The following is a 14,746-nucleotide window of genomic DNA, read 5'->3' as shown; positions in this document are numbered from 1 at the left end:
AGCGTCTCCCGCCCATCTCTGGGGTCCGTGCTTTCAGCCGCGGCTCGCGCCCGTCTCTGGGGTCCGCGCTTTTAGCCGCGGCTCGCGCCCATCTCTGGAGTTCCTTTAAGCAGCGCTCTTAAACCCCTCTCCTCGCGCACCAGGAAACAAAGAGGGAAGAAAAAGTCTCTTGCCTCTTCGGCATGTGAAGACTTTCCCCCGGACTCCCTCCCGGCTAGCCGTGGTGCACTAACCCCTTCAGGCTATGTTCAAGCCGCCAACCCCAGTCCTCTCCCTGCGCTCAGTCTGAAACCGAAACCCGAACCTCAGCTCGCAGCCCCGCCCGCCCCGGCGGGTGAGCAGACAAGCCTCTCGGGCTGGTGAGTGCCGGTCGGCACCGATTCTCTGTGCGGGAATCTCCGCGCTTTGCCCTCCGCAGCCCTGTTGCTGTGCTCTCCTCCGCGGCCCCGAAGCTCCCCGCTCCGCCTCCCGCAGTCTCCGCCTGCGAAGGGGCTTTTAGCGTGTGGAAACTTTTCCTCCTTCACAGCTCCCTCCCACTGGTGCAGGTGCCGTCCCTATTCTTTTGTCTCTGTTTTTTCTTTTTTTCTTTTGCCCTACCCAGGTACATGGGGAGTTTCTTGCCTTTTGGGAGGTCTGAGGTCTTCTGCCAGCGTTCAGTAGGTGTTCTGTAGGAGTTGTTCCACGTGTAGATGTATTTCTGGTGTATCTGTGGGGAGGAAGGTGATCTCTGCGTCTTACTCTTCTGCCATCTTCAAGGTCCCCCCTCTCTACTATAGGTTTTGTCAATAAAATTCGTAGTGCAAATTATAGCAGGTAACTTGTGGATCACCAAGAACAAGTTATATTTATAATCATAAAATATTTCATAATAGTAATGTTAAAACAAAAATAGCACTGAGTGGATGAAAGACATTTCTAATGTTTTTATATACTTGAAAGGAAATAATTATTTGGCTGAATGTCTACACTTTTGCTTAGAATTCTTACAGCTATGGCTGGTTTCAACTACTTCAGGGCAGGGGTGGTTGGCAGGTGGGGAATACCTATCATGAACTTCAAGAACATGTTAGAAATTTTCTACTTCTATAAACCTCAAAAGTCACATATTATGTTGTGGTTTTTGAAGTTTATTATTGATAATTTATTTTCATGTTTAACATAATTGCTGTTTATTCCAAGGTTTATATATGCTTAAATCTGAAAGGTTTTATGTCTGATTGTCTTTAGTTAAAACTGTTACTCTTACTTCTTTTACAATAGGATTTGAGATAAGATATTTTCGTGTCTTTTTATACAAGATACTAATCAAAAATAAATAATAACATATGAGAAAAAAGACTGAATTCTAGGAAAATTTATGGTAGAGTCTTGTGACCTAACCTTAGTCAACTGTTAAACTTGTCTTGTCTAAACAGGCTCAAGGAGAACTTATTGTCTGCTATAAGAACTTCCGAACCATATGGAGGCCTGGTTCACCAAATACGAATTCTGCTTTTGGGTCCAATTGGAGCTGGGAAGTCTAGCTTTTTCAATGCAGTGAAGTTTGTTTTCCGAGGCCGTGTAACAAACCAGGCCTTGGTGGGGTCTAAGACAACTGGGGTATCTGAAAAGGTGAGTCTGTTCTAGGTCACTCAGCCTTTGCTTCTTTGTTCAAGTTAATTATATTTGAAAAGTCTTTTGCTGATCAATTTCATTACATGTAGACTTCATTTCAATTCACAGTTTTTTAGAAAATGAACTTTTAAAGTTACTTTTCATTTCCTCTGCAGTACAGAACATATTTCATTAAGGATGGGAAGGATGGCAACACCCGGCCATTTATTCTGTGTGACTCAATGGGGCTGAGTGAGAAAGAAGAAGGGCTGTGCATGGATGACATACCCTATATCTTAGAAGGCTGAATTCCTGACAGATACCAGGTAAGATTTGGCTAATTATTGAGAAAGTATAATTGATACTTGAAATGTTTATTTTTGCCCACTATCGACAATATTAGACTCTAGTGCACTGGCATTTATTTTATTAAACTACACTTGTTCAAGATATTTTTCTGCTTTTTGATATTCTATTTTATAAAGAATTAAAACATCCATAGGGTTCTTCTCTCATAGTTGTTATAACAACTCTGAATGTTGTTATACATTCAATTGCTTTTGGCTATGTGAAACAGAAGTCTAACTACATCAATTTCCTCACAAGGGTGATTTTTCTTATGTAACAGAAAGCTTGAAGGTAGGCCGCTTTGGGCAAGTGTGGAAGGTTATTAATTTCATGTGTCCTTCTGACTTTCTGTTCTGAGATCATCAGCATAAGGCTATGGATGTAATGTTTGCCCCCCACCCTCCATTCACATGTTGAAGCCTTAATCCATAGTGTGATGATGTTTGGAGACAGAGCAAGTTTGGGAGGTGATTAGGTCATGATGGTGAAGCCTTCATGAATGCAATTAGTGCCCTTGTGAGAAAGAACACAAGAGAGATGACCTCTCTTGCAGCCATATGAGGACACAGCAAGAAGGTGGCTGTCTACACACCAGGGTCTAACCACACACAAAATTTACCAGCACCTTGATCTTGGATTTCCTAGCTTCCAGAACTATGAGAAATAAAAGTTTGTTGTTTAAGTAAACCAATACGGTAACTTGTTATAGCAGCCCAAGCTGACTAAGACATGTGGTTTTCATCTTTATATTCTCAAGATGTTCATGCTAAGCACTGTTGGTATTCCAGGCAAGAGGAAGGAAGAGATGAAAGAGAAAAGCTACTTTAGTCTGCCTTTTAAAAAAACTTTCTGGTTCCTTTTTATAAACATTTAGATCTTAAGTTGATTATTAATTCACCTTGTTCCAAATGAATAGGCAAATGTGCTAACATATTTTATTGAAAGTTGTATCTTTCCCTTCTAAATATGGGTATTTAGTTTTGCAATCTATAGTTTGTCCTATTAATGTATTTTTCAATTCCTTTATAATATTGCTTTTATTACCATATTGTCTAATTGTTTTAATTGCCATAGCAATCAGTTATGTCTTGATAACCAACTGGATGTCATATTCATTATTCATTTCTCACATGTTTTGGACTATTTTATACATATACTTTTCCTTTTCTAAATGAACTTGTTAGTGTTTTATTTGATTGTTTGTATTTGTGTTTGACTTGTTGGTGCTTTGATTGAAATTACATTAAAATTATATATTGAGTGTTGATATACATCTTTACATATCCAGTGTTTTTATCCAGAAACAGAGCATGCTTTATTTTTATATTCATGCAAACTTCTTTCATTCTTTAAAGTTATATTGTAGAGGTAGTTAAGTTTATTTTAAAATATTCTTTAAAAGAAATATTTATTTAGAGAATGTTAAACCTATGCAAAAGTGGACAAAACAATTTAGTGAATTTGCATTTACATAGCTTCAACAATTTTTTATTTATAGCCAATCTTGTTTCATCTGTGCCTACCCACTTTCTCCTCTCCTGTATTATTTGGAAGAAGATCTGAGAAGTCATAATATTTCATCCATAAATGAATATGCATTTAAATATATATATATTTAAATTAAATATATATACACATAAGGTCATATGTGTCTTTTATTAAACATAGGCATGATATGCTTATCACATTTAAAAGTAATAGCTGCTCTTAATGTATCAAATATTACCCATTTCTATTTCTCTTTTAAGTATCATGCACCTTTTATAACAGTTTGTTCAAAAAATTATTCAAATAAATCTATCCAGCCTCTTTTCCTTTTTTATTTCTTTTATTTTTTTGAAGAAACATGCTAGGTTTATTAAAAGGGTGACAAGAACAGAATACATAATTACATTTTTTTAAACGTTTTAATTGGAGTATAATTGCTTTACAATGGTGAGTTAGTTTCTGCTTTATAACAAAGTGAATCAGTTATACATATATACATATCCCCATATCTCTTCCCTCTTGCGTCTCCCTTCCTCCCACACACCCTATCCCACCCCTCTAGGTGGTCACAAACCACCTAGCTGATCTCCCTGTGCTATGTGTCTGCTTCCCACTAGCTATCTATTTTACATTTGGTAGTGTATATATATCTATATATACACTACCACTCTCTCACTTTGTCCCAGCTTACCCTTCCTTCTCCCCGTGTCCTCAAGTCCATTCTCTAGTAGGTATGCGTCTTTATTCCCGTCTTGCCCCTAAGTTCTTCATGACCATTTTTTTTTTTTTTAGATTCCATATATATGTGTTAGCATACGGTATTTGTTTTTCTCTTTCTGACTTAATTCACTCTGTATGAGAGACTCTATATCCATCCACTTCACTACAAATAACTCAGTTTCGTTTCTTTTTATGGCTGGGTAATATTCCATTGTATATATGTGCCACATCTTCTTTATCCATTCATCTATCAATGGACACTTAGGTTGCTTCCATGTCCTGGCTATTGTAAATAGAGCTGCAATGAACATTGTAGTACATGACTCTTGTTGAATTATGGTTTTCTCAGGGTATGTGTCCAGTAGTGGGATTGCTGGGTCATATGGTAGTTCTATTTTTAGTTTTTTAGGGAACCTCCATACTGTTCTCCATAGTGGCTGTATCAATTTACATTCCCACTAACAGTATATGAGGGTTCACTTTTCTCCACACCCTCTCCAGCATTTATTGTTTGTAGATTTTTTGATGATGCCCATTCTGACTGATGTGAGATGATATCGCATTGTAGTTTTGATTTGCATTTCTCTAATGATTAATGATGTTGAGCATTCTTTCATGTGTTAGTTGGCAATCTGTATATCTTCATCGGAGAAATGTCTATTTAGGCCTTCTGCCCATTTTTGGATGGGGTTGTTTGTTTTTTTGATATTGAGCTCCATGAGCTGCTTGTAATTTTTGGAGATTGATCCTTTGTCAGTTGCTTAATTTGCAAATATTTTCTCCCACTCTGAGGGTTGTCTTTTCATCTTGTTTATGGTTTCCTTTGCTGTGCAAAAGCTTTTAGGTTTCATTAGGTCCCATATGTTTACTTTTGTTTTTATTTCCATTTCTCTAGGAGGTGGGTCAAAAAGGATCTTGTGTGATTTATGTCATAGAGTGTTCTGCCTATGTTTTTCTCTGAGTGTTTGATAGTGTCTGGACTTACATTTAGGTCTATAATCCATTTTGAGTTTATTTTTGTGTATGCTCTTGTGGAGTATTCTAATTTCATTCTTTTACATGTAGCTGTCCAGTTTTCCCAGCATCACTTATTGAAGAGGCTCTCTTTTCTCTATTGTATATTCTTGCCTCCTTTATCAAAGATAAGGTGACCATATGTGGGTGGGTTTATCTCTGGGTTTTCTATCCTGTCCTTTGATCTATATTTCTGTTTTTGTGCCAGTACCATACTGTCTTGATTACTGTAGCTTTGTAGTACAGTCAGAAGTCTGGGAGTCTGATTCCTCCAGCTCCGTTTTTCTTTCCCAAGTATGATAAATAGAAATGATTAAAAATAATATGCTTTGAAAGCTTAGAGAAGGAAAAAATTGTATTAAAGTGGATGGGGGAAGATTTCATTACTGGGGTGGTACTGGGAAATGGCTTTCAAGGAGGAGGACTACTTCAGTAAGTGAAGGGACAAAAAGGCGAAAATATTGAGGCCCTGGGGGCAACATAAATCAATACATCAATGAAGGAAAAGGCAGCGTGTATGGGAAGCATGGAGTCATTTAGTTTAGCGGAGGGCTGGATCTTTGGAGGGAGAGAGAAAGTGAGAAAGTTACATTTGCATGAAGTGGTTTTATTAATTAGGTGCATTATGTGGAATCACAGAAATGTTTTTTGAAAGAGTAATGATGTGACTAAAGTTAAGCTTCACAAAAATTAATCTGCTGCCCATGTGCACAATAGACTGGAGTCAAAAAGAACTTGGAGGTGGAAACAACAGTTGGGAGGATATAATGATAGCTAATATTTGTTGAGCACTAAATACGTGATAGATTTTCTTTTTTTTTTTTTACATCTTTACTGGAGTATAATTGCTTTACAATGGTGTGTTAGTTTCTGCTTTATAACAAAGTGAATCAGTTATACATGTACATATGTTCCCATATCTCTTCCCTCTTGCATCTCCCTCCTTCCCACCCTCCCTATCCCACCCCTCTAGCGGTCACAAAGCACCGAGGTGATCTCCCTGTGCTATGCAGCTGCTTCCCGCTAGCTATCTATTTTACGTTTGGTAGTGTATATATGTTCATGCCACTCTCTGTGATAGATTTTCTTATTCAATACTTATAACAACCTTATGAGATGGGTACTGTCATTACCACATTTGATAGATAAATAAACAAAAACACACAGAGTAAAGCATTTGCCAGTTTACTGACAATGTTAGGAAGTGACAGAGCCCTACTTTGAACCCAGGCAGTGTGGTTCCACAAATAAACTAGTCTAAGCATGAATTAAACATCAACATTAAACTAGTCTAGTAAAATAGACTTATCCTGAGAATAACCTTTAAAAGGAAGCTGAAGGAAATGATAGATTCTAATATAAGGGTGTTAAAAATTCTTCAATTTCAGAGTAGTTTGTATGGATCTATTAGTTATCTTTAGTTTGTAACTCATATTGAATCTATTATGTGTGTTCTAAATGAAAATTAGCAGTGATATTAGAACTTGACTTGCGAAGTTCTTGAAGAAATTCCTTTATGGAGCCAGATCTGTCTCCACATTCTCCAACAGGACAAGTATTGCTAAGCTCCTACTTTTTGATATTACTTTCATAATTTATATCAACATAAAATTGTATTTTCCACTGTTTTAAGATTTCTGGGTTTTAAATTCTGTATTGCAGCTAGAGGCAGTTCACAGAGAACTTGGATTTGTTCTTCTCACATCTTTGTGGTTAGTAATTATACGTCAGAGTGGGAGCTGGAGCCTGTCATGGACGTTCTGAACCTCTCTGCATTGAGACAGATGCTGTGGACTGCAGATGACTTCTTAGAGGATTTGCCTCTTGAGGAAACAAGTAGATGTTTTTGAGGTGTAGAAGCTTGAAGGTGTCAGCTACATGGCTACTTCCGGTTTGGGTACATCCTAGAGGATCTATACTACTTCTCATCCCCTTTGTCTTATTTTAAAATGAAATATTTGAAATGATTGACCTCTGTCATTCCCACTGTCTGAACATCCCAAGCAGTATCCTTGCCCTCTTCTGTTAAAATGGGCTTTGCTGCTTGGGACCCAGAATGGGATTGGCTCAGCATTGTTTCTGATCAGATGTGATCTTTGATTATCGGTTCTTCCTTCAGACCTTATACTTCCACCGTTATTGACTTGACTTTTCAATGCCTCTCCTTTGTCAAAGTCCCTCTTAATGCAGTGTGGTCAGTTCTGGGTAGAGGTGTGTGCCTTTCCTGTTTATGACCTCAGATTTTAGTGTTATGTGTATTTTCTCTTATCAGCCTGTGCATAGTACACACTGCACTGTTCCAATCAAAGATCAGACAGAAGTATCAATCTAAACTCAAATCTTATTTTAGCTTGTGGGAAATCAGAGTATCATATCATCTCTAGTTCTCTCTCACTCACAGACTCCTGGGAAACTCTCACACTACTACTTTTGCTGTCCTGACTCTGCCATCTTGGTTTTTCTATTCCTTCTCTTCCTCATTGTGCATGCATTCCCAAAGTCAGGGTTGGCTTAGACCTCCTGTAGCCCAATGTTTCTTCTTCCTATTGGTTGATTTTCCCCAAATAATCCATCAAGAATATTTTGTTTCTCTTTACTAAGAGATCAGAGGAAAGAAATGATCAGGTGTAAGTAAAGAAAATAAGTGAATGCTTTGTATATTAAAAAGTTTTTAATCTCATCATAGAAGAGTAAACAGTGCGAGATGAGAAAACATAGGAAAAAGAGAAGTAGTTGAACCTGAGGGGGGGTATTTTATTTAAGTCTGGAATGAAGTTACACATACAAGATCATAATACCTACAAAGAGGAACAGGACCATTTAAAGTCATTAATTGTAAAAAAAAAATTATAATTTATTTTAAAATTATGTTCTGTATCTGTGAAAAAATAAAGTTTCTTTTTGTAAAAACCGAGTCTAACTTGAGTGTGTGCATATGTGTGTGTGTGGTATGTGCATGTGATTCTGGCAAAGCTTATTTTAATATGACTTGTCAGCATCTTCTGATCTTCACCCAAGTCATCTTAATTTTGCTTTCTTATGTTACTTCTAACGTGCTTGATTTTATTCTCTTTGGGCCCCAGTTAACATTGTATTCTTTAACCTAAAGCCATTTTTATTTGAATATCTGAACACTTCTTTAAGGATGTGGCAATTAATATTAATGAGTTCCAGAGGACTAAAACTGAGAGGGACTATAGTTTGATTACTCTGTCAATTACAACTATTTTAATTTCAAGTGACAAAACTCAATCTGAACTACATGAATAAAAAAGAGGACTATAGTACTGGATCAAGTAATCCAACAATAGAAAAGGCTGGGATTGAATTGAATTGGCCTCAGGAATTGTTGAATCTAGGGATTCAAAAGCTATTCTTTCTCTCTTTCTCTCTTTCACACACACACATACACACACACACATACACCACAGCCTATTGATTCCTTCTTTCTGTATATTGCAGTCATTCTCTCACGCTAGCAATCTTGATAAATCCTTCATCTTTTGAGTCCAAGCTTCAGCAGGCTGACATTCATTCAGTCTTGTGACCTGAAAAGAAAGGACTTTTCTTTTCTAGTTTCATTGTGAAATACTCCCCCAAAACGACTGCAATTGATCCAGCTCAAGTCATACACCTAACCTCCCTCCCCCAGGAATAATTACTTTACCAAGAAGAGCAAGGAAGTATGATCAGCCCATCTTAGGTCATGTCTGCCCAGGAAGAGTGATTTATTATTATTAGAAGAAAGTTAATCATGGACATGGCTACTGTTGGATTAACTGAGCTGGAGAGGCACTGTAATATGTATCTCATAGATCAGGAAGTTTTGTATCTAGTTCCTCATTTAGATTAAAAAGTTTGCTAAAAAATCTTATTAGTAAGTCTAAAATGGTTAAATTAAGAAAAACTTTTTAAACTTTAATAAAAAGCATTTTGTTAAAGTACCATATACACATAAAAAGTGTATGGTTCAAAAGTACAATATATAGCTGGATTTATTTTTACAAACTTTACAAATCCATGAAATTAGAACTCACATTAAAAATAGAACATCACCAGCATCAAATAAGTCCCGTTTATGCCAGGTCTAGTTATCTAGGATATCCACCATTCAGACCTTTAATTGCAACATTATCTATGATCATACCTAGGATACCCACTATTCTGACTTCTAATTGGGTAGATTGGTCTTGTTCTTATTTATCCCTCACATAAATAGTATTATGCACTATTTATTCTTCTGAGTCTGATTTTAATATGATAATGTATTTGATTTATATTATTGCACAATGATAAAGATTATTCATTCTTATCTATTCTACCTTTGATGGGCAGCTGGGTAGTTTCCAGTTTGGCACTATTACAAATAGTGTTACTACAAACATTCCAGCATATGCCTTTGTAGAACATATGGAAACATTTCTGTTGGATATATATCTAGGACAGAATTGCTGTGTCATGGAGTGTGTACATGTTTAGCTTTAATCGATAATACCAGCCCCTTTTTAAAAGATATTTGAAAAATGTTTTGATTTTATCTAAAAATTTAATGAGTCAAGACTTCCAAATTTTTAAAACTTCATCTCAAATTTAATATATTTAATTTCTGATTTTATCAATTCTATTGTTTGACTAAACCTTCCTGAGTATTGAAAGATTCTTACAGATCTAGTATCTTGATCTTAGAATCATAGTGAACCTAAAGTTATTCTAAATTTCCAAATATATGATGAAAATGTATTAAGATTTCAACTTAAATCCACAAGTTCAAATTAAGTACTTAATTAGATATTTTAAATGAGAGATATAAGAAATTTGACCTATCAGTACTTTATTTTTGGTTAACTCTCGCTGCCTAAGAAGCCATGTCAAACTTTAGTGCCTTCAATAAGAATCACTTATTATCATCTGTGTCTGAGTCTGGCTAAAGGTTGGTTATCCCAGCTTGGGATCAGCTGAAAGCTTATACTTCAGGCTATGGCTGCCGGGGTATGTTGGCTAGGGCTGTTCCACTCCATATCTGTGCATTCTGAAACTGATAAGACAGTAGCTTCCTAGGGACAGCTCTTCCTGTTGTGTGGCAGAATTGCAAGAAGGCAAGGGGAGCCATGCAATGTCCCTTAAAGCCTAAGTGTACAACTAACACATCATCACTTCTGCCCACTTGCCATTGGCCAAAGCGAGTTATATGGGCAAACCAAAACCAAGGGGCTGAAAAATTCACCCCTCTCTCCCAGTGAGGTCATGGCAAGTGTGTGACTGCAGAAGAGAGTGAAGAATTGAGACCAATAATTATGTATGTATATGTCTATCTAGTATATACATATAATATACCATATTATACAATTTGTTTTCCATTCCCATATCAAAAGAAAGCCAGGATTAGTTTACTTCCTCATGGGACTAACAACAGTATACATTCTCTATCCTCCCTCAAAGATACTTATATTCTCTAGTATACTGTCATAACCTAATAAGACAAGATTTATACTTGATCATTATCAAAAGTCAGTTGCTTCATAATGATGATACTACCATGATAGCTTCTCTAAAGGAAAAGAAAGCCAGGGAAAAAATGAGAATTGTGATAGTTTATTCAGTTCAATTTGGAGTGAAAAACATGGGCTGTAATCAGAAGAGACTTTCCAAAGACAGTACGTAATATATGCCAGGGCTTACTACTTAGAATGAGGCTCAATGGCTTTTAAGGCTATTTGAATCTTGGAGGGTACATATGTTGTACCTAAGATGTTATTATCCTTTATATATCAAGTGACCAAAGAGAAATCTGAGTTTGAATGGGATCTGGAACAAAAGAGACTTTGATATATTTACAAAGGAAGAGCTATAACTCAAGTAGCAAAATCAAGTCCATGTAATGTTGTCACATGAATTATTTTGAAAATATCTACTATGCAGACATATGCAGACTAAATTCTCAGGAAGAAGTCTATAACTGCTCTCACTTGGTGACTACTGAGATATTTGGACCTGCAAGTAACCTGATGGCAATAGCTAGATGTAGTCACTCCAAGAGACCTTTGTTGTCCTGAAATTGGGCTTTGATAGAAATAGCTCCCATCACTGAAAGACATCAAATATCCATTATATTATAGGTAATGTCAGGGAGCTATTCCAATAATGATGGCTCAGATCCAATGGTGGATAACATAGAAATGGAATAGTAACTAGATGTGACTCTGGGAAAGTACATGGTATCCATGAACAGGATACAGCCCCACCTTTGGAATAGAGGACAGAACCACCAGAAGAATTCTTAGTTTCTTGTTAAAAAGGGTGAACCTATGACTTTTATCCTACTAAAGTAACACTTTAGGATTGGACAATTACAAATACCACTGTGAGGAGAATTAAGTTATGGAAATATGTGGAAATTCTGTGGAAGAATTACAATGGGTCATATCAATGACCACCAGATAAAACCTGGCTGCTGGCTCATACGGGGTTAGAATACAAAGCATTGGTCTATTCCTTGGATGTTATCTCCTTGCGTACATAAAATAAATGGGGATATTTTTACTTGAGCTATAAATATTGGATGGAACAATGACATCCTCCTTTACGGAAATTACTGATGTGATAATATGCTATCCGGATTGTGAATGGGAAAAGAATTTCCAAAAGTTGACTTTGGGTAAGATTCCTCAAGGGCAGGGAATAGCAGTTGACAACACTGGACCCTTACTGGTAGCCCAGGTGGCTTCAACTGGGTCGTGACTAGAATAACCACATATTAGACTTTGACTTTGCTTATCCTTTGGGTGTAACTATGGCTGAGGATACTATTAAAGATTTGGAACAATACAACGTGAATAAACTCAGTCTCCTAAGTTACATTTTTATCAATCAAAGTATACTTTTCACTGTTGCCTGTGTACAAAAATGAGCTAAGAGACATAACATCATATGGACTTACCAAATTGCATATCACACATATAGCAGCAGTTTGAAAAATACCTGGAATGGGTAATTAAAATATATGTTGATAAAGACTGGTGATGCTAAGGGAATGAAGAACTGGCTGCCATGACTGGGTCAATCTAACATAGAAAAACCATTGGGGGGTAGTTCCTATGTGAATGTAGGGGTAAAGATAACAGTGATGATGCAATCACACAACTCCAACAGAAATTTTTTTTCTTTTCTTTCTTTTCTCTTCTCTTCTCTTCCCTTCTCTTCTTTTCTTTTCTTTTCTTTTCTTTTCTTTTCTTTTCTTTAATATGGAATGCTTCACAAATTTGCCTGTCATACTTGCACAGGGGCCATGCTAATGTCCAATTTTAGTTGGAACAGAAAATTTATTTTATCTTGCCAGATTCACCTGTATTGCGTTCAAGACTACACTACCATATCCCAGCAAAGGGAGGCATTGATACTCAGAAAACTAGTTCAATTTCTCTGAATTTGACTGGCATCTTGGTAAAAAACACAATGGACTTGACAGTGACGCCCCTCATGTGTCCTTAACTAGGACTGACTGTAAGTGCTGTCCTATTGGTGACACGTAGGATGGTCCCATCACTACTTGTCTTTCCTTCTTGCTGGGAGTGGACAGAAGGGGAAGGCTTGGCAGAGTGATTCCAGCTATCTGCCCTTGAGGTAAACAGTATAGAGACACACCCAGGGAATGAAATATGGTAATAAGTAAGTAACAAATGAAAGCAAAGGGGGAATTGTGGCAGATGGAAAGAAAGCACATAAAATCTACAGTGTTGCATCACTTTTTTCCTGAGTGTCTCAGAGCGAGAGAAACACTTTTAACTGTTTCTCCCAGATATAATACCAAGTTATTGCTAATTCAGAGAGAAGAGCCTGGATTTTCTCCCCTCTCTGGGAAATAGAATGACACTGAAGCCAAACTACAAGACTAACCTAAGAACTCTGGTTTAGTTATTTACTGAAAAGACATCAACTACCCTTGATGATCCACCTCAATAGGAGTTAGTTGCAATTCTAATTTGAGTCACATTTTGTTGATTATATTCATCATATTGGTTTTATCATGTCTTGGAGAAGGAGCCTACCTTCAAACTGAGAAGGATATGTTGTGACTCTAAGCTCGGTGTGGGTCTGAAGGGAGATATGTCACCACTGGATTTCCAGTAGGTCAGAGTCTCCTTTTCTCTTTTGACTAAATCAGATATAAATGTGGAAGGAACATTAAATAAGTAGGGTAGTCAGGAAATCAGAATGGTGTCCAAAAGAGTGAATTATGCCTGACTTGATGAGTAAGTATCACTGATGGAATTTGTCTCTGAAACTTTGAAAAGGGTGATTATGAAAAGCCTACTCCTATTAAATTGAACTGCAGCTAGGAGTCAACAATTTCAGCTGATGATCTCCTAGAATAGCAATATTTTAGGTGCCTCTTATATATTTGAATAACACTCATAGCACAAGCAGTTATACTTGTAGTGGATTAACTAAAACTGGTCCCAACATACCAAGAGAGATTTGGGAGCCTTGGGAATCAGACTTGGTGTGTTGAATCGAGTGCAGATGGCTTTTCTGGAAGCTCACCACCATACTGAGAGGAATTTTAACTCAGATAGGGACACTGGAGTCCTCTCTCAGGAAACTTGTCTTGCTAGGTAGGCCATCTAAAAGATGATGAAGTTATCTGAAATTGAAAGAGAAGAAAAGGGGCTGAGGGAGAGGGAAAGCAGTAGCTGGGTGGAATAGAGGCTTAGGCTATGGAATCACTAGGGTCAACCTAATATGGCAAGCCATCACTGGGAATGCAGTCTTTTACTGCTACGTCCTCATAATCAGTGTACCCACTTTTAAAACAAGGTCATGTCCCTCACAGTAAAATTGATTGAGATTGGACAGGATCAGGATCAACCACCTCCTCCTAATGGGAAGCAGATGCTACCTAGAAGCTTCTATCAGTAAAAACTTATTTTTATTTATGGTATTTTTGTTTTGATGGCTGGCATATACCTATATGTATTTTTATCCAGACCAAAGGCAACCAAAATTTACAGAGCAGTGGCCTCTGGTGACTTCTCCAGCTATGGGAAAATATATGGCATACAGAAAATGTCCTTTTTACTGGAAAGGGTGGTAAAATGTCACAGTAGTATTATTAATGTGTGGTGTACTAAGCATCATTTAAAATCCTACCATAACTATCTAGTGTAATAAAGGATAGGCAGGCTCATTCATAGATGTAGATGAAAATAAAACTTACAAAGACAATGAACCTCCAGGATGAAATGATTCCCCCCACCCTAATTTGGTGTATTACCCATGGAAACTAATTTTTCATGTTGGGAAGGTTATACATTCAAGATCTATCAATACATATAAAATATAGTAATATTGTACTACAAGTAATAGTGGATAAAAGAATAAGATAGTCCACCTGGTTCATCTATGTTGTTGCATGTGTCAATAGTTCCTTCTTTTTACTGCCGAGTAGTATTCCATTGTGTGGATATACCACATCTCTTTGCTTATTCACCTGTCAATAGACTTTTGTTTCCAATAAAGTTGAAGATATGCAGACAGACCTGATAAACTAGCAACTTGACTCAGTTATATATCTTAGGGACAATTT

The 14,746-nt window shown here is 37.0% G+C and overlaps 1 protein-coding gene across 1 annotated transcript; it reads left to right on the top strand.

Annotated features, from left to right (window-relative positions):
- Positions 1-991: 991 nt before the first annotated feature.
- LOC101337081 (interferon-induced protein 44) lies at positions 992-8,030 on the top strand. The gene is given in 5 exon segments (XM_019919152.3): positions 992-1,032; positions 1,416-1,611; positions 1,770-1,919; positions 6,826-6,853; positions 6,856-8,030. Coding segments are annotated over 5 exon segments (573 nt in total). The 3' UTR covers positions 7,014-8,030.
- The last annotated feature ends 6,716 nt before the right edge of the window (positions 8,031-14,746 follow it).

Source organism: Tursiops truncatus, chromosome 1, assembly GCF_011762595.2.
Source record: "Tursiops truncatus isolate mTurTru1 chromosome 1, mTurTru1.mat.Y, whole genome shotgun sequence".
In the NCBI taxonomy this organism is placed as follows: Eukaryota; Metazoa; Chordata; class Mammalia; order Artiodactyla; family Delphinidae; genus Tursiops; species Tursiops truncatus.
This window is presented reverse-complemented; position numbering and strand designations above follow the sequence as displayed.